Source organism: Pteronotus mesoamericanus, unplaced genomic scaffold, assembly GCF_021234165.1.
Source record: "Pteronotus mesoamericanus isolate MK-2021 breed Mesoamerican mustached bat unplaced genomic scaffold, CSHL_Meso_final contig_78, whole genome shotgun sequence".
NCBI lineage: Eukaryota > Metazoa > Chordata > Mammalia > Chiroptera > Mormoopidae > Pteronotus > Pteronotus mesoamericanus.
The window spans coordinates 1963571-1991189 of NW_026555258.1; the positions used below are offsets into that span (position 1 = coordinate 1963571).

At 69.4% G+C, this 27619-nt stretch overlaps 2 protein-coding genes across 4 annotated transcripts; one reads left to right on the forward strand and one right to left on the reverse strand.

Annotated features, from left to right (window-relative positions):
- Positions 1-565: 565 nt before the first annotated feature.
- Positions 566-12816, forward strand: AGPAT2 (1-acylglycerol-3-phosphate O-acyltransferase 2). The gene is made up of 6 exons (XM_054584794.1): positions 566-802; positions 8946-9079; positions 9370-9545; positions 9830-9925; positions 11558-11630; positions 12523-12816. Exons 1-6 carry the CDS (start codon positions 621-623, stop codon positions 12696-12698), a joined length of 837 nt encoding a protein of 278 aa, XP_054440769.1. The 5' UTR covers positions 566-620; the 3' UTR covers positions 12699-12816.
- A 674-nt stretch (positions 12817-13490) lies between these two features.
- Positions 13491-22516, reverse strand: EGFL7 (EGF like domain multiple 7). 3 transcript variants are annotated; one of them, XM_054584795.1, is made up of 9 exons: positions 22345-22516; positions 20775-20865; positions 17306-17427; positions 17018-17134; positions 16049-16164; positions 15753-15848; positions 15487-15651; positions 14155-14317; positions 13491-13982 (listed from the first exon to the last, which is right to left on the reverse strand). In XM_054584795.1, exons 3-9 carry the CDS (start codon positions 17383-17385, stop codon positions 13619-13621), a joined length of 1101 nt encoding a protein of 366 aa, XP_054440770.1. In that variant the 5' UTR covers positions 17386-17427; positions 20775-20865; positions 22345-22516; the 3' UTR covers positions 13491-13618. The 3 variants fall into 3 exon arrangements, with proteins under 3 accessions (XP_054440770.1, XP_054440771.1, XP_054440772.1); XM_054584796.1 differs by lacking the exons at positions 20775-20865; positions 22345-22516 and adding an exon at positions 14804-14868 and having other exon boundaries at positions 13836-13982; positions 17306-17404; XM_054584797.1 differs by lacking the exons at positions 13491-13982; positions 14155-14317 and adding an exon at positions 14324-14868.
- Between the last annotated feature and the right edge of the window lie 5103 nt (positions 22517-27619).

A 27619-nucleotide genomic window follows, 5' to 3' on the forward strand; every position in this document is an offset into this window, starting at 1 on the left:
CCGTTGGTCACTCGACTGTGTTTCAAGGGCCCATTTGTGTGGCGACAGGGCTGGCACGGGCGCCTGCGTCCTTGGGCCGCCTTTGGAGCTGTGGTCTGGGCTCCGGGGCAGCGGCGACGGCCGGCGGCCGTGCGGTGAGGGACGCGGGGCAGACGAGGAGACCTAGACTGCGGGGTGGCGGCGCCGGAGTGCCTGCGACCTCGCTGAGGGGATGCGGGGCTTCGAGCGGGTCGCGGCGCCCGAGACGAGGTGACCCGGCGTCGTCGTCAAGGGGGCGAGTCGCGGGGCGGGGCGGGGCGGGGCCGGGAGGGGCCGGGCCCGGCGGATGACACCGGGCCGGGCGGGCTGGGGCCTGCGATGGGGGCGGCGCCGGAGCGAGGTGACAGGGAGGCCGAGGGAGTCGCGCGGGGCGCGCCGCACCTAGCCGCTTCCCTGGCGCGCGCACACTCTCCACCCCGCGCCGCCCCGCCCCTCAGTCCTCGCAATAAGGGGCGCGGGCACGGGCGCGGGCGGGGCGGGGACGAGGGGGAGCCGCCGCCAGTCCGCAGGTCGGCGTCGCGCCCGAGGCCGGTGCCGTCTGGGCCCCGAGGGCGCCACCGCCGCCGAGCGCCGAACCGACCATGGAGCTCTGGCCGTGGCTGACGGCGGCGCTGTTGCTGCTGCTGCTACTCGTGCAGCTGAACCGCACCGCCAAGTTCTACGCCAAGATCTCCTTGTACTGCGCGCTCTGCTTCTCGGCCTCTATCGTGGCCGCCGCTGTCTGCCTGCTGCGCCACGGCGGCCGGACGGTAGAGAACATGAGGCAAGGGGGCCGGCGGGCTGGAGGCGCGGGGCGGCGCGCGGCTGGGGTGGGGAGCCGCGGTGGGGAGCGCCGGCGCCGCCTGCTTCCGCTTCCCCAACTTTCTTCTCTCCTTTCCCTCCTTCCTGCCCCGCCCGCGTCTCTCCCGGGCTCCGGGGCGGGCGCGCCAGGTCAGCGTGTGGCTGGGGAGGCGGGCGCGGAGGGGCAGGGGTCCCCGGGAACCGGCGTCACAATGTCCCCGCGCCCCGGCCGGCACGCGGAGCGCGCACGGGCGGATTTAAACAGGTCGCGGCCTCCGGCACCGCCGCCGCCGCCGCCGCCGCGTCCCTGAGTCCCGCCGAGGGCGCGCTCGGTGCGGGGTCCTGGGCGGAGGGTGGCGCCTCCGCCTCCTGAGAGGAAGGGACCTGGGCCGGGTCGGGGGCAGCTCGTTCCTGCTTCCCCCGCGGGGGAGCGAGGCCGGGGCGGCGCAGCAGCGCCCCCGCCTGGACCCGGAGCTCTGGGGCGCTGGCCGGCCCTCTCCTCTCTACTCCTCCTCCCACCTGCCCGGCAGGTGATGAACGCACCCGGCCCCAAGCTCCCGGGCGGGTTCCTCCTCCCATTTCCTTCTTCTGCTCAGGAAGGTGGGAGGCTCCTCGATGAGGCCCAGCTACCGTCCAGGTGAAGGAAACAGTGGCCGCTGAAGTTCCCTCTGGAAGCCTCGTGGACCCGGCCGCTAGGCGTTGGGGAGCCGAGAGGGGTCGCCCGCAGTGTGGGGACCCAGGCTGGGCTGCTGGAAGGCTCGATGGCCTCTCTGAGTCAGAGGCTGGGGTGGGGCGGCCCTCGCCCTTTCTCCCTGTGTCTGACGGGGACATAACTGTTGCTAACATTTCTCTGTGGGTTTTGCAATAGCCTCGTGGCTGTGACCTGGGGAGGAGACGCTGGTCCCAGCTCCCCTCCCCTGGTGGTCACAGGGCAGTGGGTGAGGGTTCCCGTCTTTCCCCATCTCCGGTCTTGCCTGGGACGTGCCGCTGCGGCCAGGACTGGCCCGCGCCGCCTGGGTTCCAGGCCCTGCCTTCAGGGGCGGGTGCCTTCCCCCGGCACCAAGGTGGCTCAGAGCCGAGGGTCTGGTGGGTCCTTAGTAAGACTGTCCCCCCCCCCACACTCACATGGCCCGGGCAGCGTCCCTGAGAGCCAGGCCCAGGTGAGGCCCTGGCAGCTGGCCTCTCCTCCACCCCTCCCGCAGTGTCCTCTGGGGAGCCGAGGGAAGGGCCTGTTTCCAGAAATAGTATTTCCTCTCGCGGCCCGCCACCCCAGGGCAGGGGTGCCCCGGGCTGCGGTTACCTTTGCTGGCCTGGCGGCGAGGGAGGGCCTGGCGCCCTGCAGGGAGTCCCTTTCCACCCTGCACAGTGACCGCAGGTCCCGGAGGTGACCGTTCCCTTCCCCTACCCCACTCTGGGTCACCAGGCGGCCTCTTAATATGTGCTTCCTTGTCTTTTAAAAGGCCCCACCGACTCTTCCAGGCCAGGCGCCTCCCTGGGGCTGAGCCAGGGGTGGCCGGCCTGGGCCTGCCCGGCCCCCGCAGCCCGCAGCCCGCAGCCGCCATCTCCTCGGCCCAGGGCCTGCGCGCACCCCCGACCTCTCCCACGATACCGACCAACTAGGGCGTCCTCCCTGGGCCCCTGGGCCCCTGGTGGTGCTGGGTGGGAACATCCAGCCCCCTCCCTCTCCAAGGGAGCCCCCAGACTGAGGCATGGCAAGGGGCCCCTCCAGGATGTCACAGCAGGTGCTCTGTTCTCTCCAGGGAGTGGGTGGGCGGTGGGGGGGAGGCGGCAGAAACCCACAGGCCGTATCCCCAGCCCCCACCGGGTCAGCCAGTGACAGCCCCCAGCAACAGTTAGGGTGAGGGGGCTGTGGCCGTGGGTTTCCAGGGGGGTGCGGCTGAGGGGCAGAGAAACACAGAGGAGGAGGAGGGAGAGGCGCAGGAGCACGGAGGTGGAGGCGTGGGAGGGCTGAGCCGCTGGACGTACCGCCCCCGTGCCTGGCCCCTCCTGGGCCGGACAGGCCAAGTCTGCCCAGTTTGCCCTGGGACCCCTGGGCACGCGGGGTGCCTCGCTGGCTCCAGTACCCCCAGCCTTCGGAAGGGCCTCCTCACTGTGCGCCACGGAAGCCCGGCCTCGGGAATGGGTTGTGTACATTCCCTTTTACAGGTGAAGTGTCTGAGGTTCAGAGGAGCGGCCTGTAACTCAGGCCTCTGGGAGGGCTGGGGGGCGGTCGGCCGCGTCCCAGAGCTGGGACGTGGCAGAGCCTGGACAGAGACCCACAGACAGTGGCTCCAGGGAACATGCGTCCCTTTGCCCTCCGCGTCCCCCACCCCAGGCACCGGGGCAGCACTGCAGGGCTGGATGCCGGGCTTGGGGAAGCCCTGAGCTCCCGGGGGGGCCTCCCTGCTCTGCCTCTCCCCCACTTCCCGTCTCCCCCACCCCGAGCAACAGCCCCTCCCCGTGGGACTCTGGCTGGACACCCAAGGAGGCCTCCGCTGTTTAGACTTGAGTTCTGAGGGTGCCTGGAAGAGCGAGGGGAACAGAAGAGCAGAGGCCGCCTCTGTGCTGACCGGGCGGGGGGGCCAAGCCAGAGGACCCGCCTCGGGCTGGTGGTGCCCTGGGTGCCCTGGGGAGGAGAGCAAGTTGCTTTCCTTGTCCTGGGAGACAAATGCCCTCGCCACACCCATTTGACAGAGAGGAAAGTGAAGTCCAGGGAAGCTGTGTGTGTTAGGATTGGGTTCTGCCGCAGCATCAGGAAACCCTAGTAACAGCGGCTTAACCAGAGTTTACTTTTTTGTGCGTCAAAGTAGACCACAGCTGGGTGGCCTGAGGCCACCAAAAGCTTCCTGTTCCTCTGTCCCGTGGCCCCATTGTTCTCAGTGTCCAACAGGCCACCATTGTGGCAGGACCCCTGGGGACTGGGCCACGTTTACACATCCATTCTGGGGCAGGACCTAGACAGCACGGCTCTTAGCTGCAAGGGAGGCAGGGCAGTGAGGCACTCGGTATGTGTAGGCTGTGCCCACACCAAACGTCGAGGAGGGAGGAACAGGCCACATAGGCCAGCGGACTTGTCGACGCTGGTCTCAGTTTAAATCCAGAACGGCCAGCTCTTAGCCCATGCTTCCAGAAACAGCGCGGTCCCGGGGGGTCGTGCCACCGTGCACGGGGAGCCCCACGGCCCCTGGGCACTGGCCTGCGGCCCTGGAACTGCAGGGGCTCCCCCTTTGCTCTGCTGGGACAGACTGTCCCCTGGGCCCAGAAGCCACAGCTCCCACCAGCACTGTGCTCTGGAACCTTGATGCTTAATGAGGCAGGGAGGGTTCCGTCCGAGAGCTTGTCCCTCGGCACCCGGATTCACCCCGCTCCTGTCCACCTCCTCTTAGCGCTTCTGTGCGTCTGCACGGGTGGGAAGCCCCTATCCCACCCCCTGGCTCTTGTCCCCTTCTTGTGCTCCAGCTCATGTGCCACTTGTTGGAAAATGCCCCTCCTCCGCAGGTGCCCTCACGGGGGCGCCTCGACGGCCCTCCACGCTGCCTTTCTGGCAGGCCGTCCCCAAGTTACCCCACCTCATCCCTGCTCGGCGGGGCCTGGCAGGGGACTGGCACAGCTTGGCCAAAAGAGCCGCCCGCCTGGGTCTCCTGGGGCCATCCAGCCCGCGTCCAGGGGCCCAGGGCAAAGGTCAGCAGGGAGCCTGGCCGAGCCCTGAGCTGCCTGCCAGCCTCCTGGAGCACGGGCTGGCTGAGCAGGCGTGGGCTGGCCGACGGGGGGACGAGTCTGCCTTCAATCACTTTGGGTTCTTGTCTTCTGTGCCGTCCCCATCACAGCCCCTGGTTAGGGGGGCTCCCACGTCCCCACACGTTTCGCGGGCATCCCAGCCTCATCAGGCCCCTCCCTCTACGCCCTCCCCATTTCCCAGGCGGAAGCGGAAGCTTAGGGAGGTCGAGTGTGTAGCCCAGGGTCACAGCCCGTGAGAAGGGAGTCAGGGCCCACACATGGCCGGTCCGATCGAGAGCTGGACAGGGGCCTGGGTGTCCTGGGGTCGAGGCCCACAGTCCAAGGAGGCTGGCGGCCAGGGGCCCCGTCCGGGCTCCCGCGGGCCCTGGACGACTCCACGGCGTGTGTGGCACTGGCCTGAGGTTACGTGAGGGACTCCTGGAGAGAGTCCGGGGGCCAGGGCACCGCCTCTGCCTGAGGAGCCGGCCGCTCCCGCAAGGGGTCCTGGGGGGCCGCCTGCCCTGCGTGGAGAGCTCACGCTGGTCACCTGGACTTCAGGCGACCTTAGCTTCACGCCCAGTGCCCTCGCCTACAGGGCCATGGAGTTAGGGGCTGCAGAATGTGGGACAAGCGACCAGAGCTGTGGGACCATGCCCCAGGGCCAGCGCCGCTGACGCCTGCCCCAGGCTCCGGGGCCATGGGGGGCTGGCCCTCAGCCCAGGCCTTGGCTGGGCAGGCGCAGCCTGGGGCCGATGGTTGCGTTCAGGTTCTGGGGAGGCGAGGGGGGCAAAGCCACTTCTGGCCTTGCTGGCAGGTTGGGCAGGGCCCCAGCGCAGGGCCAGAGGGTGGGTGGGCGGGCTCAGAGGACCTCCTGGAGTTTTGCAATTCTGAGCCTCTCCCCCACCCCCTGGGCCTGCCCTCCCGCCCTCGGCCTGGGAGCCCGCACACTTTTCAAAGCCAGGGTCAGAGGGGGTTCCGGGCCCCACTCTGTGACTTCACCTTGCTCGCTTGCAGGGTGGGTATGACAAGTGTGCGGACCCCGGGGGGCTATTGTCTGACTTCGCGCGGAGCCCTTGGCACACGGGAGGCGTTCAGCGGGCATGGGGGGTGTCCCCGCCACCCGGCTTTCTCTGCCTAGCGCCCGGTGCCCGGTGGCACGCAGTACGCACCCAAAGATGCCTGCCGACGGCAGGAGCCTGCCGAGCCGGGCTTGCTCCCTTGTCTTTGAGCAAACACTTTAAAACGACAGTTGCCCACCGTGGTTACAGAAAACCTTGAAGAGGGAGGTGGGACACTGGGAGAAGGAAAGTGGGTGCCCACGTGTACGTGACCTGTGGGGACACCCCCGAGGACACCCCTGACCTTTCCCACTCCCAGGACGCGCCTTTCTCGAAGCCCACTGCAGGTGCTGGCTGGGGCGGTGTGTTAGTTTTGGGGGAGTGCGGCTGTTTGTGAAAGCGTCGAGCGCGCTGCCCGGGAGCCCTGCCTCCTGCAGCCCCCCTGTCTGGCGGGTGCATTCCTCCCCGAGCCTTGGGTGCCGCTAGCACAGCCTGGCCAGGCCGCCTGGCCCCGGGCAGGGGACCCGGGGACCCAGGTGGAGAGGACTCTGCTGCGCTCTGCTGGCAGAGGTTGACACATAGTTGATACATAGTATCTTCCCTAGTTCAAAACAGTAGCTGCGGCCGGTCAGCTGCTCACCGTGGCTACAACAGAAAACAAAAGGACACTGGAGGGAGTCCAGGAACAACAGTGTGACTGTCCCTAATGCCGCTGACCTGGGCGCTGAAAAATGGCGAAGGTGGCACCATAGTATGTTAAGTGGATTTTACCACGATGACATTTCCTTTTAATTTATTGACTTGAGAGAGAAAGGAAAAGAGAGAGACAGAAAGAAACGTTGATTGGCTGTCCCACTCGCTGATGCTTCATCAGTTGGTGCGTTGTCTGTGCCCTGACCAGGGGTCAAACTTGCAGCCGTGGCTCATTGGGATGACACGCAAACCCGCTGAGCGACCCGGCTAGGGCTTTAGCACAATTTAAAAACAAGAGGAGAATCAAAAGCAGCAAGTCCTACTGCCAGGGGAACACCGCCGTCACCCCCTGTGTGCCCAGGCTTCCCTGTGCCGCTGGTACGGAGCGCAGGCCGCACCGCCACCAGAAGTCAGGCGCGCTCTGCGCTGTGAGCAGCCAGTGCCAGTCTACGCTCTCGCTTTCCTCGCGGCCGCAGGCCGTGACGCGGGCCTCGGTTCATTTCCCCGCTCCCTCCTGGGGTACAGGGATTTCCCGGTGGCCCTGGTTCAGACTGCCCCGAGTGCGCCCGGGCCTGCCCACCCAGCCGTCCGCAGGGTGGTCCCTGAAAGGCGATTCCAAATCGAAGGGACCGAGGGCGGCAGCCGGAGCTGCCAGCCCACCCGCGCGGCTGCCACTCCCCCTTCGGCCAGCCCCTCCCAGGCCTTTGCCTAGCGCCGCCTGGGTGGCTGGCCTGTTAGGCCTGTTATTTGTGCTAATCGAAGGTTGAGAAAAAGTTGTTGTTCTTTATTTTTTAATCCTCACCTGAGGATATGTTTTTATTGATTTTAGAGAGGGAGGAAGGGAGGCAGAGAGAAACAAAAACACCGATGTGAGTGAGACACCTCGATCGGCTGCCTCCCATACGCCCCGACTAGGGATCGAACCTGAAACCTTCTGGGTGCACGGGACGACGCTCCAGCCACCCGAGCCACCCGGCCCGGGCAGCCTTCTTGCTTTGATTGGCATTTCTTCAGTTGCTAGGGAGGTGGGACTTTTTCCGTGATTACTGGACTTCACGTTTTCCTTTTTGTGAAAGGCCTGCTGGTGTCCTCTGCCCGTCCCATTTAGTCCCCACAGGGACCCGAGAGGCTGCCCGGTGCGGGTGAGGACACTGAGGCCCCGGCGGTGAGCGAGCTGGGCCGCTCTCCCGGCGGCCGCGCAACCGTGCGGGACCCGCGCCTGGCCAGGGGGCAGGCGGCCCTGAGGGGGAAGCCCCGTCAGCCCAGGGCTAACGGCTGTGCCTGCCTGAGCCTCAGTTTCCCCACCTGCAACAGAGGGCAATGACAATCGCCTGCCCTCCCACGGGGGTTAGGCTGTGAGAGAGGCGGCCGGTTAAGAGTCTGCCGTCCAGGCACAGGACGAGGGACCCTGAGGTCCCACTGACGGAGGTCCCTGCAAGAGGCTGATCTGCAGAGATGGAGCCCACGGTGGGGCCGGGGCCGGGGGAGGGTTGGGAGCGGGTGTTTCCTGGGGACAGTGTCACTTTGGGAAGATGAACAGTCCTGGAGAGGGTGGCGGCGGCCGGCGGCTGCACAACAGTGTGAATGTCCCTATCGCCGCTGAGCCGCGCCCTGAGACGCGAGGGAGAGGACCAGTGTTTTGTGCATTTTACCCCAATTAAAACCCGCGCCTGGCGTCGAGGCGAGGGGCCCTGCTCCGTGAGAGCCAGCGCTCAGGAACCCGCCGTGGAACCCACAGAGCAGGGGCTGAGGTCGCCGTTCCTTCTTGCGCTCTCTGCACCCAGCCAGCCGCCGGCAGGCGCAGTCCCTGTGGGCGGTCAGAGCGCGGACGCCCCCTGGACATGCCCTCGGGTCCCCTTGAGTCCCTGGCTGCCCGGGGCAGCCTCCGGCGGCGCGGCCGGGGGGCCACGTATGTCCTGACCCCACAGCTCTCTCTCCCTGTCACCTGCCTGGGCCCGGGCCCTCCTCTGCGAGCAGGGGACCATGGGGGTGAAGCGTGGGGGAGGGCGAGGGGCGTGGCCTGGGTGGCCCCTCAGCACCGGGTGCCCATGATCCCAGAAGCAACTTGATCGCCTTGCGCGGGTCTGCACCGGGCACCCACGCTTGTTTCCTGGCAGGGCACCGCCCTGAGAGGACGGCCGCCTCTCCGCCTGGGCCTCCTCCCCGGAGTGAGTGGGGGGGCCTGGCCCTCACTCACGGGAGGGCGCAGGGACCCATCTCCCGTGGGGGTCATGCTGCTGCTGACGTGGCGAGGAGCCCGACCCAGTCCGACCGGGGGCTCCCGGCCTCCAGCCCCCTTCCGGCTGGGTCGCCGCTTGGCTGACGCGCAGGGGTGTGGGCCGAGGGCCGGGTGGGCGACTGGGCGGGGCGGGCAGATGGAGAAGCAGGCGCCCTGCCCCGAGCTGGGCGTCTGCCCCAGAGGCTTGGCTCCCTTCGCTCTGGCTGGAGGCCGGGTGTCCCTCGCCGACCCCTTGAGGGCAGGACCTGAAGGCTCCGAGGGGAAGGCGAGCGAGGGTCACGCGGCCAGCCCACGAGAGTGAGTGGGCGTCTCTCTGCTGTGTCTCTGGCAGCACCGCGCCCCTCGCCAGGCCCCCGAGCCCGAGGCCGAGGCGCCCAGGGGCCGTGGGACCTCTGCTCACGGGCACCGTCTCCCCGCAGCATCATCAGCTGGTTCGTCCGGTCCTTCAAGTACCTGTACGGCCTCCGCTTTGACGTCAAGGGGCGCCAGAAGCTGACGGTGGACCGCCCCTGTGTCATCATTTCCAACCACCAGAGCATCCTGGACATGATGGGTGGGCTGAGGGGCCGGGGGGCCGGCCGGTCTCGGCGGGGGAGGGCGGCCGGCGGGGGAGGAGGGCCGCCCCCGGGGGGACCCTGGGCCTCCGCCCAGCCGCCGCCGCAGGTGCCTGTGCCATCGGCCCGGGGCTCACCGGGAGCCGGGCCCTGCGCAGCTCCCTTGCAGGGAGGAGGGAGCCCGGGGAGCCAAGGGAAGGCGTGATGCCACCCAGGCCTGTGAGTGGCCAGGCACGGGGGCGGCGGCCCCAGGCCCTGAGCCCCTCCTCCCCCTCCCGCCCCACGACAGGCCTCATGGAGGTCCTGCCTGAGCGCTGCGTGCAGATCGCCAAGCGGGAGCTGCTCTTCACGGGGCCCGTGGGCCTGATCATGTACCTCGGGGGCGTCTTCTTCATCAACCGGCAGCGCTCCCAGACGGCCATGACCGTGATGGCCGACGTGGGCGAGCGCATGACCCGGGACAACGTGAGTGTGGGGGCAGGGCTGCGGCCCGCTGGGCGTGGGAACCCACACGCTCTGGCTCCCCGGAAATGGCTGGCGGCAAAGCCCCCCAGGGGGGCCTCCTTTGGGCATTGGAAGCACAGCATCGCCCACAAGTGCACAGAGAAAATTGAGGGGGGCGGAGGGGGCCTCCCGGTCGTCAGCGGTGGTGGTCTCCACGGAGACGGGCTCCTCGGGAGGGGCGGGGTGCGGTCTCCCCTGGGTTCCGCCGCCCCCAGCCTGGCATCTGCCCCCTCTCCCCCCTGCAGCTCAAAGTGTGGATCTACCCCGAGGGCACGCGGAACGACAGCGGAGACCTGCTGCCTTTCAAGAAAGGCGCCTTCTACCTGGCGGTCCAGGCCCAGGTGCGCAGGGGCTCACCTGCCCGGGCAGCGGGGCCGGGGAAGATGGTTCCGGGTGGCTTAAGGCTGCGGGGGACCGCCCGGTGGGGCTGGGGCGGCGGGCGCTCTGGGACCGGCTCCCACTGGACAGGAGGCAGGGCCTCACGCCCCCTCGGCACCTCCGCCCAGTGGGTGTTAAGGCTCTGCCTGCTCAGGCCCAGAGACCAGCCAGAATGATGCTCATGCCCGGGGCCCACGCTGGCCAGGCCAGGCCGAGGGAGCAGGGTTGGGAGAGGCGAGGCCGGGGCAGCAGGCCTGCTTGCTGAGTGCCTGTTCCTCCCGCCCGGCACCCCTGCAGGGGTCGGGGTTCGGGGGTGGGCGAGCAGGGCCTGAGGTGGGGGGCGGGGCAGGCTTGGGCCAGAGCCAGAGATGGGCCTCTGTGTGAGCCCTGCTGTGGGCGGGACCTCATTCTCCTCTGCTCCTGGGCCTCCAGCGGTTCAGTTTGTCCCAGAGGTGTCCTGGGGCCTGTGGTGACGCCAGGAGAGGCTGGGGTTCACCCATCCACGAGGGGTCCTCCCGGTGGGTGAAGGGTGCCCTGTCCCACCCCTGGCCCTGTGCGGTGGGGGTTCTTGTAGGGAGACCGTAGGCTGGGGGGAGTCGGTGGCTGTGGTGGCCTTTCTCCCGGCTTCCACCTGAGACGGGCGGCCTCTAGCGCCCCCTAGCCCCAGCCCTGAGCAAGGCTGGGGAGCTTCCTGCCAGAGACCCCAGCAGATGCCCCAGGGGGTGCAGGGGCTGGCGGGCGGGCGCTGGAGCCCAGAGCAAGGGGCCAGGGCCGGGACCTGGGCCCTGCTCCCGGCCCTGCCCCAGCGAGGCTCTCCCACCCTCTGGGCCCATGCGCCCTCGAGCCAGGTGGGAGAGGGCACCCTGCTAGGTGCCCCAGACTGATGTCACTTCCCTTTGCCGGTGGCGTGGGGGAGGGGCGGTGCTGGAGGAGGTGGCGGGGTGGGGGTGGGGTGGGGTGCGGGGGAGAGGAGTAGCAGCAGCCTCAGCCAGGCATCGTTTGCTGTCGTGCCCTGTCCCCCTCCCTCTGTCTCCCCTCAGCGTCTGCGGGACCGTGCCCCCCCCCAGGCTCTCAGCCTGCCCGTGCCTGCTGGGCCCGGGAGCCCCTCAGCCCGGGGTTAATGATTACCTCAGGCACTGTTTCCAACCGTGCCGTCACCAGTGGACTTGACCCTGGTGTTTTCCAGGAATATTAGCAGGCGCCGCCCCTCCCCCAGCTGATTCTGCCCCCAGCCTTCCCGGGATGGAGAGCCTCCTCCGGCTATGCTGGGCAGTGTCCTGACCCCCTCGGGGACAAGTAGAGGGCACAGATGTGAATCAGATGGTCATATGCCAAACCCGGGAAGGCTTCCTGGAAGAGGGGATGCTTGAGGGAAGGTGTGCAGGATGAGTTTATGGCCCTGTGGGCCACCCAGCGGGGAGAGGGTGTTCTAGGCCTGGAGGGCCGGCTCGTGGAAGGGCCCTGAGGTTGGACGTGGCGACTGTGGCAGCCGCAGGAGCTACGGGCCGTCCCTCGGTGAGGCGGGCGGGAGGTGAGGCAGGGCCGCCTGGGGGCGACTGCCGGTCGTCTCAGGCTCGCCTGGTCTCCCTGCGCAGGTGCCCATCATCCCTGTGGTGTACTCCGACTTCTCCTCCTTCTACAACACCAGGAAGAAGATCTTCACCTCAGGTAGCGCCACGTGCACGCGGCCCGTGCGCCCTGTCCCTGCGGCGCCCAGGTCCCTAATGGAACGTAGACCCCATTTCTGGGCGTTACTAGAGGCCAGACCCCTGCCACGCAGTGACCATTCTGGGGAGGGAGGGAGGGAGGGAGGGAGAGATCCGGAGCCTTGACCAGGGGCCGAGGTGCGTGGTCGTGGGCCATTTCCTGAGCAAAGGAACCGAGGCCCCGAGAGCGTGGGCTGGGCCCCGAGTCCACACACACGCAGGTCCAGGCTGCGCACACGGCTCTGGGGCGGGGGCCAGGGCACTCGTGCACTTGTCCTGCGATGCAGGGGCGCTTCTGAGCCTGTGCACCCAGGAGGCCTGACTCAGGGGGGCCGCAGCCTCCTGGGCACCCCCAGCCCCACGGCCCCCAGAGCTCAGGGCCCCTGCCCTTCCCTGCAGACGCTGCTCCTGGAGCCCAGGTGGGGAGGTGGGGTGCGAGGTTGAAGGGCAGCAGGGGAGGAGCCAAGCCCGCCACCCGCACCTGGGGCCCTGGGACCCCCAGGATGGCGGTGGAGCGTGGGTGGGGCTGCCCGGGGGCGGGGCCAGGAGGGCGCTTCCTGGTGGAGGGGGTGTTCTGGGCCGTGGCGGGTGCTTAGAGGGGAGGGCGCAGTTGTCCCTTGTCCCCACCCTGAGTGTGAACTTGGGAGCCAAGTGCGGTCGTGTCAGCTCTTCTCGGCTGAAAACCAGCCAGCAAGCCCGGGTGTCCCGGGAGGAACCCAGCCCTGCTGGGCCGTCGGGGGCTGCGCCAGGAAGGCCGGTCGGTGGCCGAGGGGAGGGGTTCTGCTGGCGATGGGGTCAGGAGAGGCTGCAGGGTGGGAGCCAGGCGACTGACCCCCGCCCCGCCCCCGCCACAGGAACGATCAAGGTGGACGTTCTGGACGCCATCCCCACCAGCGGCCTCACCGTCGACGACATCCCCCAGCTCATGGACACCTGCCACGAAGCCATGAGGACCGCATTCTTCCACTTGTCCAAGACACCCCAGGAGAACGGGGCCACTGTGCAGCCCCATGCCCAGCCTGCCCAGTAGCCGCGGCCTGCAGCAGGCAGGGCCTGGAGGGGCGGTGGGGGGCAGGACCTGGCTAGAGGATGGACAGAGGGACCCCACCGTGCCCCGCCTCGGCTGCCAAATATCACTGTGTTCCACTCCCTCGGCCCGGCAGCTTTCACTGGGGCCCCAAAGCAGGGCGCCCACTCCCGTCGCTGGCTTCGGATCCAGGCCGCCGAGTTCCCGGCAGAGACGGCCGGGACCTCCCCGAGCGCGGAGGGCAGGGCCTCGGACTTGGGCGCAGGAGCAAGCCTGGGCCCGGACAGATGGCCGAGCTGAGGCCCCGCCCTCCCTCGGGCCTCCCAGCCCCGCCTGCATCAGGTTGCCAGGACGGGGTGGGCTCAGGGCCAGGTCTGAGCCCCGCTGCACTGCCGCGCGGCCGCCGCACTGCCGCGCGGCCGCCGCGCTGCCACCGCACTTGGTGGTTTTTCAGGAGGGCAGCGCCGTATCCATGAGGCCGCTGGGGCTTCTTACTTGGTGGTTTTTTTATAAACGAACTCTTGGAAGTGCTTGGTGAGCTGCGGTCACTCAGGGTGGGCAGCACCTGGGGGTCTTCTAGGCAGCCCAGGCCTCCTCCCTGGGGCCCAGCGCAGGAGCCCCCAGGGTCCCCTTCCCAGGGCGTTGGGCCCACGGCCATGCTATGGTACATCTCTGAACGGGTCAGGCTGAAAGGGCACGCCCAGGGGTCTGACAGGCACTGGGGAAGGGCGCTGAAGATTTGCTCTTCGGCCCCTGGCTCGGGGCGGGGCCCCCTGTCACCAGGAGGAAGCTGTCTCTGGTCGGCGTCACTTTCCCAGAAGCCACCTGTTCCAGCTGTTTGGAGGGGGACCAAGGCCCTACCTGGGAGCACCCAGTGGGCCGGAGGCCTCTCCCTGCCCCATGCTGCTCCTGTCTCCCACCAGTCAGCGTGTGCTGGGGGCCTGGGGGAGGCCCCTGCCAGCTCCCGAGTGCCCCCCGCAATCCACCCACGGACACGGCAGCTCTTCAAGTCTCATTTTATTCTGACAAAGATCAGAGAGGGGGCTGCCCCCGCCAGCGCGCCGCCCAGTCAGGGGCCCCAGGCTCTGGGCAGGGAGCTGTCGTCCCGCCCCTCGGCCCCGGGCCTGCCAGGCCCCAGGAGCTGCCGAGGTGCAGGGGCCGGTCCGCACGGGACAGCCCCTCAGCCTGCCCGGCCCTGCTTCTTCCGTGAGCAGAGGCGGAGCACCCTCCTGCCCTGCCCGAGGCGTGGGGGGGCACAGGCCGGTCACAGCTCCTTCTTGCAGGAACCTGCAGGGGCGATGGGGGCTGCGCTCAGTCACGGCTCCCACCACCTTCCCGTCCAGCCAGACTCGCCCCTTGGCCTACGGTGCCCGCCCTGTCCTCTGGCCTCTCGGCGCAGGCTCCCCCGGAAGCATGGGGCGCTGTCGGTGGCGGGGAGGGTGAGGGGCAGGGCACTCACAGGACCCCAGCTGCTCCTCCAAGAAAGAGATCTGCTCGCTCAGAGAGTCGATGCGGTCCAGCTGCTGGAGGGAGTGGGCCAGGAGGCTGCTGGGGTCGGGGAGCCCCTGCTCCAGCGCCCGCGAGGCCAGGCTGTGCAGGGGGGCCAGCACCAGCTGCAGCTTCTGTGGGGTGGGCCAGGGCCGGGTGCGTCAGGGCCCGGGTGACCCCAGCCAGCCCCTCACCCGCTCTGTTCAGCAAGGCTTTAAGGGAAACTGCCGTGGCCGGCACAGCTTCCCAAAGCACGGACCCAGCTCTAGCTGCAGGGCCCTGGACGGCCACCAGAGGGAGCTTCTGCACCAGGAGACCCAGAGGGCGGGGCAGGGCGGTGGAGACCTGGGGCCAGCCTGGCCCATGGTCCCCCAGGAGCAGAGTGTCTCAGGTCATCAGCCCAATGGCCCTGTGGAAAGGCCCACAGGGGCACTCAGTCCCCTCAGGGACAATGGCGGGGTGGGCTGGACCTGGGTTCAGGTTCTCTGTGGCCAGAGGGGACAGGGCTGAACCTGGCCTGTCCTGTCATGGGGTCCCAGTCACCCCCTCTTACCCCTACAGCCAACAGGGGACAACGCAGGGGGCAGGCTGCGGCCCTGGGTCCCCAGCCCAGGCCTCACCTGCTCCAGGACGTCCACCCGTGACCGAAGCCTCTGCACTTCCTCCTCTACCACACTGTCCACGCCTGGGGAGACCCAGTGCTGAGTTGGGGAGGCCTGGCCGGCATCCCCACCCCCAGCTGGCCTCTGCCCAGGTGGGGTGAGCCCCTCCCCTCACTCTGGGCCCCCGCTGCCCCCCCCCAGGGGCCACCGGGAGGTCTGGGGGCGGCCCTGCCAGCTCTGTGCGCCCTGGGTCGCACCCTGGGTGGACGCAGCCCCACCCTCGCCAGCGGCTTGGTCCAGGGTCCCCGCCATGCTGAGGGGAGGTCCCCGCCGAGGTCCACGCTGCGCTCTTGGTGGCCGGGCTGCCGACGGCGCATTATTACTCACGGTACGAGTTTGAGAGTCACAGCGCGTACCAAAAGTAATAATGTCCCGTCGCCAGCGGAGGCGCGGCGTCTCTGAGCTGCCGGGGCAGGGACGCGGGCCCGCCACGCTCTGGCTGAGATGAGGCCCCCCCCCAGCAACATCCCCTCCCCCCGCAGAACCGGAGAGCAGTGGCCGCCCACCCTCCCTCTGGGGCAAGAGCCCCCTGCTGCCCCGGCCGGGGAGCAGCAGGGCCGGCAGCCCTCCGGTGTCCCAGTTGTCCAGCACCGGGGCCCTCCCCACCAGACCCCAGGTGCAGCAGCAAGTGGCGAGTTTACCTCGGGTGGGGTTCGGGGCCACCCTGGGGGCCCCTCTCCTGGGCGGGCTTGGCGCCCCGCCGGCAGACGGGCTGTGCCCCTCCCGGCACTGGCACCAGTAGCTACCCACAGTGTTGACACAGCGGTGCAGACAGCCGCCCCCTCCCGCACTGCATTCGTCCACGTCTGCGGGGAAAGCGGCGTCAGGCAGGGCCCGTGCCCACACCGAGCCCCCCGAGATGGGCCCTGTGAGAGGGCCCCCCGAGGAGGGCAGCCCCCAGCCTCACCTGTCTGGCAGGTGTCTCCCTGCCATCCTGCCGGGCAGCGGCAGTGGCCTGGCTGGACACAGCTCCCGCCGTTTTGGCACGGTGGCTGGCATATGGCTGTGGGAGGCAGAGGCCTGTGACCACCTCGTGAAGGTCCCCAGGGGTGGCCGCCAGGAAGGGGTGTCATGCCGCAAGGAGGCGCTGGGCTCAGGTTTCAAGAGGAGCAGCGGGTGCTTTGCCCAGGTCCGCACAGTGGAGCGGACTGTGGTCTAACCGGGCAACCATCCTGACAGACAGGCGCTGCCGTGGGACCTCACCTGCTCCACAGGCCTCTGGGAGCCCGCTGGTCCGCTTCCAGCCAGGGCAGCAGGCGTAGCGCGGCCTGGTGGGGGCGGGCCCCGGGCTGCGGCGGTAGGCCGTCCTGTAGATGGTCCTGTTGGGGGGGGGGCAGGGGAGGGCAGCTCAGAGGGGCCCGGTCCTCACGGGGGCGGGGGGGACCGGACCGGGTGCCCCCAGGTCTCCTGGGTCGAGGCCGGGCTTTCCCCAGACATGCCGGCCATGACGCCCCGACCTCCCATCCGCGCCTAGGCCTCCCCAGTGTGCAGAGGCTCACGCGACCCCCCAGGGGCCTCTGAGACCGGGCCCGCAGGCTGCCCTGAGCAGGCAGGGCTCCCGAGTGGGGTGGGAATTACAGCGCCCTCCCTCCTCAGCCAACTCCCATGTCCTGGCTGGAGAAGGAGACCGAGCAGCCACCCACAGGGAACAAGGGCTCTGGCCCACGCGGGCATGTCACAGGGCCCCCAGCCTAACCGTGCCCACACTGGTCCCCGCCCCTGCCAGGTCTTGGAGAACCTTGCAGAAAATAAAATGTTTTCAAGGCCCACGTCCACGGCTGAGAACCGGGGGTGCATGCCCCTCCCACAGACACAGGCTGCAAGGACATCCTGGTGAGGGACAGCGGCAGGGCCTCCGTCTGTGACCAAGGGGACTTGGGGGATGGCGGCCGGCATCCTCCCAGGGGGACAGAACTTGGAGCCAGCGATGCCGTGGGGCGGGGTGTTAATGCCTTGAAATGGAGGGGGCACACCGGATGGAGGACCCCTCGAAAGGTGAGGGTGGGGAGCAGGTGAGCGAAGAGATGCTTGAGGTCACCACGGTACCAGCACGACCACGTTCAAACAGGTGTCGGCCTCTGCCACCGGCTCGGGCGTGGCCTGGCTTTTCCACGGTGGGGTGAACGCCCCCACCCAGGCCCCGTGCGATGCGGGCAGGCGGGCCGCACTCACCGGTACGTGCTGCAGACCCGGGGCCCGTCGCAGGTGGTGAGGAACGGCTGGTACACACGCTGCACAAAGGACTCGGACACAGGGCCCCGGGGAGCCCCCACGGCGCACACTCTGCGGCTGCGGGGGGGCTGTGAGTCAGTTGGGGGCTCCCAGAGCCAGACCCTCCCAGCCCCGGGCCCAAGGAAGCTGAGAAGCTGGGGGAGGGGCTCCTCAAGGTCACTGTGGGAAGGACCCCCAGCAGCCACAAGTGAGAGGCACAGCCCCCGAGAGCCTGGGGGGAGGGCTCACCCGGGTCTGTAGACGCGCTCCGTGGCGCCCGCTGCCAGCACCAGGACCCACAGCAGAGGCAGCTCCCTGCAGCCCCGCATGGCCGGAGTCTCCAGGGGGGACGGCCTTCTCCTCAGGGTGGCCTGGAACACAAGGCGTGGCCTGTAGGTCCCACTATGGATCCCACTAAGCCCCTGCTCCTGGGGGACACTGTCCCCTCGCCTCAGCCCCTGCCAGCAGGAGAGCCCCCGGCTCCCCGCCAGCCACACACAGCCCACAGGGCACCACGGAAGGGCGACGTATGGGGCCTGGGAACGGACATCGGCGCCTGGTTCGGGGCAAGAGGCCTCCGGACCCTGCTGGGCTGCGCTGGGCAAGCACAGAAAGTGCCCCAGGCTGCAGGGCAGCCCCCGGGGCGGGGGCCCAGGGCACACGCGGGGCACAGCGTGCCCTCCCCGGCAGGGTTCGGCGCTCCCTCATCAGTGCAGGGCAGGGCGGGGCTAGGGCTCAGTGGCCCCCCCGATCTCAGTCCACAGATGGGGGTTAGTGGGCAGAGCTGGAACCAGCCCAGCTGGCCCGGCCCTCCTGGTCTCTAATGTCCCCCCACGGGGAGCCAGCCGTGGGCCGTGCAGGAGTCCTTCAGGGCTGCGGGCACTCGGCAGCCACGGGTGTTCCCGCCCTCGGCGGGTGAGGGCTCGCATTTCGGAGGGCGACCGCTGTGCTGGGGACCGCACCGGTCGGGAGTGTCCGGCAGGCAGCCTCCAGGGCTCCCAGACTGTGGCCGCCGGACACCTGCCTGGCGGGGGACAGGAGCAGCCCCTCGGCCCCCACGCCAGTCGAGCTCATGGACGTCCCTGTCGTCTGGTCGGGGACGTCCGGTTGGGGACCGGGGCCAGGGAGGCCTGGAGAGGACCCCTGGGAATCCGAGAAACCCAGCCCTGAATTAATCAATGGCCTGTGACAGGCCCCGGGGACGGGAGGGGGCAGCCCAAACAGGCAGGGGAGCGGGGAGATGCGTCCATCTGTGCGGCCAAGGCCCCCTGTTTCGGGAGCCCCGCCCGAGGCCCCCAAGGGGCCAGGGTCCCCACGCCCCAGGGCTGTCCTGGGCCCTGCAGGGTCCCCAGTAGGAACAGGCACTGGAAGAAGTTGAAGCGTGTGTGTCGACTCCTCAGGGACCCGGCTTCCGCAGACACCACCCGGGGCTCAGGGCTCCTCCTTCGGCTCCGATGGTCAGTCCCGTGAACAGGGACCACGCAAGTGACTGAACCCTCCCCACCTACCGGGCCCGCTCCAAGCACGTGCCCACCCTGACCGGGTCCTTCCTGCACCTCCTGTTCTCTGTGAGGCCCCAGAGTGGGGGAGGGGACAGTGGTGTCAGGACTTAGTTTGGGATCAGCAGGGCTTCTCAGAGCTTCTGGGCAGGGGCCCGAGCGTGGGAAGACCAACTTGGGGGCGCGCCCTGGGGGCGACCCGCTGGGCCTCCTCCGACTCCTACTCCAGCACCCACCCTACTTTCAAGCTGTTTGGCCAGGGTCGCGCAGCTCTGCGAGGCGGGAGGAAGCTGATGGCACTGCCCAGCCTGTGCTGGGCTGGCAGAATCTCATTTCCCTTTGCTGTTGCAGCCCTGCTGGGGCCGGAGCGCCAGCGCGGGGGTGGCCCCGGTCTCCAAGTCCGTAAGCAATAGAGTCCCGGCCTGTCCGAGTGTCAGGTGAGCCCTGCCCACCGCCTCCGCCCCACCTGCCTGGCCCGCGTCCCGAGCCCCGACCCGAAGCCCCCACCCCGGGCGGCTGAGTCCTGACTGCCGCTGGCAGATGGTCCCGGGTCACCCCTCCACCGGAGGGGCGCTCTGCACGGGAGTACCCACAGAGAGGGGGGGCGAAGAGGCGGCGTGAGGTGACAAGACTGACTCATGGGACGTGCCTGCTCCAGCGCTCGTCCCACGCCGCCCCTTCGCCCCGCACGGCCGGCTTCGCGAGCGGTGGCAATGAGGGCGGAGTGACACCCTCCGCCCCGCAGACGGCCCGGCTGGCCTGGGCTGCAGGGTGCGGGGCCTGCGAGGCCCTGAGTCGGCCCCCGGAGGACTCGCGGGGCCCAGATGAGGGACGAGGGGCTGCGGCGCCCCCACCCCGGCCCCCCGCGCAGCCTGGCGCGGCGCTGAGCACTCGCCGCCGGCAGGGGGCGCGCTTCGGCCAGGCCGCTGGGCCCATTCTGCGGAACCAGCCGCAGGACCCGCGGCCGGGCTGGGGGTCGGCTCGCCGCGCGGCGGCGCCCGGCGCCCCGACCCGCTCGCCGCCCGGCTCCCCGCCGTCGCTCAGCAGTCGCCCCCCAGCGTCGCGCGCGGCCCTGTCCCCGACCTTCCCCGCCCCCAATCCCCAGCCGGAGCGGCGAACGGCCTCCGCCCTCGGCGCTGCCCGCGCCCCCAGCCCGGCGGCCCCGCTCGCTCCGCACTCACCGCCCGATCCGGGCGCGCACGCGCCGCCGCCGCCACCGCCACCGCGCCGAGGGGCCCCGGCCCCGCCCCGGCCCGGCCCGGCCCCGCCCCACCTGGCCCTCCCAGCCCCGCCCCCGCCCCGGGGTGGGCTCCGAGCCCCAAGCCCGCCCGCCCGCCCCATTGCGCGGATGGAGAAACTGAGGCCCCGCAGCGGACGGTGCCCCGGGCCAGGCAGTGAGTCAGCTAGAACCCGGGGCTCCTGACACACAACGGCCTCCGAGCGCCACCGCCCCTCACGAGCCCGCTGAGTCCCAGCAGCCATATTTGCGCCCCACTGCAGGGGACACAGGGCTGAGACGCAGGTTAGGTACCTGGAGGCAGTGTGGGGAGTCACGCTGGCCAGGGTGGGCTAGCTGTCGACGCCCCCCCGCCCCCCGCGCTGCCCCAGCCTGAGCACCAGCCGCAGCGGGTAGCCCACACAACCGGGGGCCCAGTTCACTAAGCGCTCTGCAGCCCAGCGTGGGGTGGATATCATGAAGCCCGGAGACCCCGTATTCCCGCGAGATGACACGGCTGGGTCCCGGTGTGGCACCCAGCCTACAGCCCATCCACGGTGCTCGGTTAGCATCCTCTTTGTTCAGGACGCTCAAGACTCCAAGCGCTCCGCAGACCCCAGGGAGCTCCCCCAACCCCACGGTCACTGCTGGGACTCCTGGGCAGTCTTTTGTCCTCGTCCCCTTTCCCCATTTGTAACGTGGGTTGCAGCAGCCCCGTGTGGCAGAGCAGCCAGGAGCAGCAGTGCCCCCCAAGAGACAGTGGCCCTCGCCGCTGGAACCAGGCGAGCCCAACCTGGAGGCTGCTATCACAGGTCATGTTTGTGTCATGATTATCACAGTGGTCACTGTGCAGGAGGCTCCGGGCCTGTCCCCCACCACACAGTGTCCGCCCGCCAACTCAAGCCCGGGCCTTGGTCGCCTAAGTGTGCACATGTGAGACGTTCCCAGGCTCGGCCGACCCCCACTGCTGCCCAGAGGCCCTGGGGCTTGCAGTGGGACTCACCGGGAGAAGGGGGCTCCGTCATGCCCCAGACACTGGTGGCAGCTGCTCTTCTGGGTGGCGGGGGCCCCCCGAGCCTCCCCTACGCTGGGCTCTGCAGGTGAGAGACAGAGCGAGGGTTAGCGCACGGCCTTGGCCGTCCTGTCCGCGGCTGGGAGGCGGCTGGGGGCAGCCTGGATGCTGCCTGGGGCCCCAGCCGCACTCGGCCTGCAGACCCCACCCCCTGCGGCCCAAGCCGCTGGGGCCTCCCAGGTCTGCCCGAGGCTCCCGGCCTCCGCCTGGAGGCAGAGGAGGCTTCCCATCCGTCACGTGGGCCGGTGCGGCCAGCCCTGGGGTCCCGGAAACGCGCTGTGCGGGGGGCCCAAGTATCTGCGAAGCCCAGGTGTTGCGTGAAGGGTTCACGGGAAGGAAGGGCTTCTGGGCAGCCAGAGCTGTGGGGCACTGACTCAGGCCCCCTTCAGTGCCCGGGCGCTGAGGGGAGCAACGGGGCCAGCTGGACAGGGGCCCCCGGAAAGAGGCTTCTCCTTCCTGCCTGTCAGCGGCTGCTCTCCTGGACCGGGGCGGGGGGCCCTGGGAGCACCCAGCAGGTGGTCCAAGGGCAGCAGGGACGGCTGCTTCTGGATGCCTATCAGTGCGGGGGGCCCTGCACTGGGCCCTAGTCTCCTGGCCCCCAAACCCAAGCAGGGCAGCCCCTGTCCAGCCCCGGGCAGTAAAGAGTTAAGAGCTGGACCGAGGGAGACTCCGAGGGAGACTCTCCCGGCCCTGTCTCCTGACCTTTCCTGTCCCTGAAGCGGACGGTCACTGGACCCTTTAACCTCCTGCCTGAGCAGAAAGGGCAGCCTGGGGAGCTGGGCCGGCCCAACCTCACTCTGCCTGTCGCCGACTTTCTCCCCTGAGACCTGGGCGTCCTCGGGGCCGCGGGGAGCCAGGGCCGGGAGGGCACCCGCGCCTGCTTGGGGGTGTGGATGGGGACATGGGCCACTCTGGTTGGCGTGGAGAGAGGGAGACCCGGGCTGCCCCCAGGGTCCAAGGCGGGCCGGCAAAGTGCCTCCCTCCGAGCTGCCCCTGCCTGGGGACCCCCGAGGCCAAGCCAGCGGAGCGGGGTGGGGGCTCCTCCTAGTCCTGTATTCAGTGTCCCCGACGTTCACAGCTCATCCTGGATGCAGGTCTGGTTTGGGGGTTCCTGTCCCCTCAGGGAGTGCTCGCCCACCCTCGGGGGACGCCCTCGGGACGCCCGGGTCTGAGGCGAGGTCTCCTGGGCGCAGAGTGCGGCCGGAGGGAGGCGAGCCAGGGGCAGGGTGCCGGCTCCACGTGCCTGCTCCCTGCAGGGGTCACAGGGCTGCCGGGGGCCCGGGGGCGCGTGGTGGAGTCGGGCAGGGCTGACCTCAGTCCAGACTGGGCCAGCCACCCGCGGGCGCCCGAGCCAAGGAGGCTGGGAGTCCTCCGTGCCGTGGGGACGGCACCAGTAGGGGGGACGATGAGATGGCACCGGAGAGCTCAGCCAACAGGGTCCGGGGTCGGCGCTCACCCCTCTCTGCCTGCTCCCTGCCCGTCCAAGGCGCTCCCACCGTACCTGGTGCTGCCTCGGCCCCCGGCCGGGCCATGGTCACCGCCGCTGCCTCCTCGGCCGGGGTGGGCCCTGCCCCTCACAGGCCGCCCCAGCCTCCTTCTGAGGCCGCCCGTGGGCCTGTCCGCTGGAGCCTCCATCTGGGCCGTGCGTGCTGGACAGCGGCTCGGGGCAGGGAGGCTCCTCCCGGGCGAGGAAGGGCGGCTTTTTATGCTCCGTCCCGTGTAAATCGGGACTGGGATGGGCCCTTCCAGGCCGGACTTCCTGTGTGTGTTCTCCACTGATAACGGGATCTGTCGGCACACAAACAGGAGGCCGAGGGCCCGTGGGGGGCCGTCGAGGGAGGGGCCTGGTTGGGCGGCAGGAGGGGTGGGGGACCTGGGCCCCAGGCTGCGGGGTCTAACCCTGAAGTAGCCAGAGACCAGGCTCTGGAGAGCCACAGCCGGGCTGGCGACCCTGGGACACGACAGGTCCAGGGTGTGACAGGGGACACGCCGGCTCCAGGGCCGCGGACCCACCAGGCTTGCGGGGCTCCACAGAAAGGCCCGCTGGTTCTGCCACCCCGGATCACCCGCCGCCCCCCAGGGCCCGCAGCAGCACCCCGATGTGTGTGCCAGGGGGTGGGAGCCCAGCCGGAGGAGGCCTGGGGCTGGGCAAGGGGGCTGGGCCGAGCCTGTTCCGTGGCTCCTGGAGCCCAGAGGGGCTGGGGCGGCGGCGGGGAGAGGCCGGGGGTGGCTTGGGGCCTCGTCCAGCGAGGGGGCTGCCTCGCCTGGGAAGGGCCTCCCCAGGCAGTAGCCCCGCGTCTGGAGGCGCGCCCGCGGGGGAGGCGTCCCGGCCGCCCTTCCCTGGGGCGCTCCCTGGCCCCTCTGCGCCCCGCCTCCCGCACGCTGAGGGGTACAGGGGTGGGGCTGGAGGAATGCAGGAGCCTTGAGGTGGCCAAAGAGGGTGCTTCCTCAGATGGGTGGGTGCTCCAGCCCCTGGCCTGGCCCTCAGGCCCCTCGTTTAGGAGGCGCTGTGCCGGGGCCTCGCAGGCCACGCTTCAGCAGCCGTGACAGTGGGTGACAGGTGTCCGGAGGGAGCTGGGCCGCTGCTGAGCACCTCCCAGACCACATAGTCAGCGGGGGCCCAGGCCGAAGAGTGGCCCGCCTCGGGCACGGGCCCCGCGCCAGGGTCAGCCCGCAGCCTGGCCTTGAGCCCCTCAGCTGGCCCTCGCCTCCCCCTGGCCCCGCCCAGCTGATGTCCTGGCCAACCGGGCGGCCTGGGAAATTCCCCACCGGAACGCTGAGGGCAGGAGGGGGTCTCAGCCACGCCTGGCGGGTCCCTGGCGGGGGAGGGGGTGCAAAGGTGCGGGCCTGCAGTCGGCCCAGGGCCTAGCCCTCGGGCGCCTAGAGCGGCGCTGGCCCCAGAGTTTCTGTGAGGCCCCAGTTCCTGGGACTTAAAGGTCATTGGCCTGAGAGGCAAGGCGGCCGGGGGCCCTTTGCCCAGATGCCCCCCAACCTTTCAGCCCCCAGGGCCGCACTCTGGGCCCCGCTTCGCCTCGCCCAGCCCCCCTCACTCTGCCACCGAGGGCCCATTGGCCCACAAGGGCAGGTGTCCTGACAAGGGGACTTGCCAGGGCGATGGGCCATCTAGGCTCCACCCCTCCCCCACGGGGCGCTCACGTGGCCCCGACCCCGGTCCCCTGCGCCGAAGAGCCAGCAGACCCCAGGCCTGGCCGCATCCAGCCGCTTTCGTGTACAGAAGGGGAAACCGAGGCCCAGAGCGAGGAGACTGGGCCAGGCGTGCAGGGAGGCAGAGCCGGGCGGCGTGACGGACCAGCCCCGCTCCCTGTCCCTGCCTGTTTCCAGTGAGCCCCCAATGCCTCCCGTGCCCCCCCCCCGCCCAGTTGTCAGACACGTCCCTGCCTGGGGACGGGCTGAGGCTAGGAATAGCCAGTGAGCTAGGTAAGTGAGAGGGTTAATGGATGACACCCCCCCCAAAAGGAGGGCATATCAGGGAACTTTCTGAAAAGGCACCCAGCGCACAGAGGCGGATCCAGGCCCGGAGGCAAGAAGGCAGAGGCTGGGTCCTGCATAGCTAGGCCCTCCCGCGGTAGCTCCTAAGTGCCAGCCCCCCATCGTTTTGGGGTCCCCAGTGCTCCGTGATCCCCTCCTGACAGGCTCTGCCCGGCCCCCGGCCCCTCCCTGGGCCAAGACCAGGACCAATCCGCAGACAGGAGGCCTTGGCCGAAGGCCCAGCGGCGCCAGCCTCTCCCTGTCCAGTGGCCTGAGACCCACCTGCGCCCCGCTCGGGCTGCGGTCCTGCCTCCCTCCAGGGCATGTCAGGGACAGGCGGGGGCTGCCCAGGAGCGGGGCGGGGTGTGGGTGCGCAGGCCGTGGGCAGACGTGGGTGCTGTCTGACACTCTCTCGGGCTGCGGGAGGGGCCTGGGGGCTGGAGAGCAGCCACTGTCACTTTCTGCCCCGGAGGCCCCCAGGGCTGGGGCGGCGAGCGCGCTCTGAGCTGCGGGTTGGGGGGGCTCTGCCTGCGGCAGGAGGGGCCGCCCCCCCCCCCCCCATCCCCCGGCCTCTGTGTAGGGTTAGGGAGCTCACAGGCTGCTCCCTTGGAGTCTGTCCCCAGGCCCGCGTCCCCAGAGGGCGGTGTGACCCCCTCTCAGACCCAGCACAGAGGTGGTGGCCACCGGGTGGGATCGGTCAGCGACCTCCGGGAGGTCCAGGCTGTCCACACCTGGGAGGCTCAGGGACCGGGCCTGGGCCCTGTCTGCTGCGGGTGTGGCGTCCAAGGCAGAGGCCCTGGCACGCTGGCCCTCGCTTTGCTTCTGTTGCTGGAGGCACGGACCACGCCGGGCCTCGGGTTCCCCGTCGCCCCGCAGCAGCAGAGCGAGGCTGCGGCAGCGTTCTCCCAGCCGCCGGGAGTTCGGCGGGAAAGGGGCCATGCTGCCTTACCTTCTCAGGGCGTGCTTGTCAGGGGTCCGCAGGGCCTCCGGGGGGTCTTCTGCGGCTGTCCTGGGACCCCTCACTGCCGGGCTTTTGGCCTCTGGAGCCCCAGAAGAGAGTGGATCCAGCCCCCGGCAGAGGCCCGCGTGGGCATCCCGGGCGGCGAGAGGCAGAGGCCCCGGGCGCGTGCGAGCAGGGCCGCGGGGAGGACAGCGCGGAGCACAGAGCAGGGGAGAGATGAGCTTCCTGTTTATCACCCAGCACCGCTGGGCTCAGGGACAGGATGGCCCTGTCAGCCACGGTGGGGCCCGGCTCCCCACCAGATGTGGCGGGACCTCGCAAAGGGACGGCCTGGCCCAGCGACCCGTTCCAGCGGGGGCTGCTGGGACGGTGGGGCTCCAGCACCCCGGGGCCAGGCGAGCTGCCTACCCCCGGGCGGGGCCCAGTCCTGAAGGGAACATGTTCCTTAGGGAGCACGGGCTCTGTCCGGGTGCCTGGGGTCCTCAGCTTCCCCCTCGCTGCCCCCGTCCCGCCTCGCTGGTCTGTGAGAAGTGCCCCGTGCTGACGCCCAGTGCAGCGCTCCCAGACGCACTTGGGTTGAGACGCGCCCATTTTTAGATGATGTGACTGAGGCTTACAGGAGAAGGTGCTTGTCCGGGGTGGGTGAGTGGGTGTCTGGGCAGCGGGAGACCCTCAGGGGACCTTGGGCTCCATCTCCTCGCTGCCCCCTGGCCGTGCCTCCTGGGGACCACACGTGGAGGCCCAGGATACAACCTGCCCCGAGCCCCAGCCCTGTCTTTGGTTCCCAGAAGGTCCCTGTGGGCTCTGCCTCCAGAATATGTCCCTCCTGCCACTGCCGATCCTAACCCAGGCCCCGACATTTCCCTCCTGGATGGCCTCCTCCCTGGCTTGCCGGGCACCCCTGCCCCCACCCCCCTGGTCAGGGAGCTTTGTGAAGGGTGACGTCCAGTCTGCCTGCGACATCCCTGCCTTAGCTCCCCCAGGGCTCCCCAGGGCCCTCGGACCAACTCCGGTCCCTCGCGCGGCACCCTGAGCTCCCCCCGTGGAGAGGACAGCGGCCTCGTCTCTGGCCAGCGGCTGCCTGCACTGCACCAAGGCAGGTGGGCAAAGGGCGGGCCCAGAAGGGCGCCCCCCACCCCAGGGCGGCTTGCAAACGGGCATTGCCGGCGAGACTCTGCAGAGACGCGCACGGCCAGTGAATGTCTGCACACGGAGCACGCCCGCGTACCCCGCGCGCCACCGAGAGACAGGCCCCGCCCTCACACCCCAGGAGCCGCCCCCACCCCGCTCCTGTGCTGCGGCTGTGCCTCGGTCAGGGTGTAAGTCCGCGGGGTCTCTCGGGGCCCGCGCTGTGCTGGCCTCATCTGCCTGGTGCCACATCTAGGAGACTTGTCTTTGCTGTTGCGATGTGCGGCTGCTGTTCGTCTCCGGCGAGAAGGGACCACAGTCATGCCCACACTGTTGCTGGCTTCGGGTCTTATTGATGGGGCTGCTTTGGGCATGTTCATGCTGGCCTCCTGGCAGATGCACGCATGTATGCACGCGAGCGTGTTCCTCCTGCCTACTTATCCCTGGGACTGGCCGGGGACCAGGAGAGGCATGAAGCCAGCACCGCCCGACAGCTGTCCAGCTCGCCCCACCAGCGACTTTCGGCTGCCCCGCTCCCTCGCCAACACTTGTGATTGTCCAGTTCATCATTTTAGCCATTCTGACAATTTTGCAGTTAGCGTAGCTGTATGATTACTTCTTTCGTGTAGGGGGATGAAGGAAATCTTATTTTGTGAATCACAGGCTTCCTCCTTGGGGAAACACAGAGGATGCCTGGCTGGGTGAGGGAGGGCAGGGGCCCTTGGGAGGCAGGGCAAACGCCGGGGTAGGGGATCCAGGCTCCAAGTCTCGGGACGGCCTGAGCTGTGGGTGCCATGGCCAGCTAGGGCGCGAGCCCTCTGGGTGGTGCAGACAGAAGAGGCTCCCCGCCGGGGCAGTGCTGGGGGCCGGCCCCCGGGTGTAATTTCTGCTGTGGGTGGGCAGTGTGTCTCTGGTCCCCAAGAACCCCCGAAATGTTTGTCTCCAGAGCTGTCAGCCAGGTCGGGGTCACAGTGTTGACAAGGGCCGCGAGGTGGGCACTCACAGGGTGGTTGGGCCGACGGCTGCAGGGGCCTTGCCGAGCAGGGTCCCTGCCCGGGGCTGTCGCCAGGCCCTCGAGGGCCACCCCAGCCCACCCTCAGCCCCCCCGCCCCCGCTCCGGCTTGTCCCAGGACCCCGCTTGGTCTGGAACTGGGGTTCCTGCAGGCCCCTGAGGCGAGGCCCAACCCCCGGAGCTCCC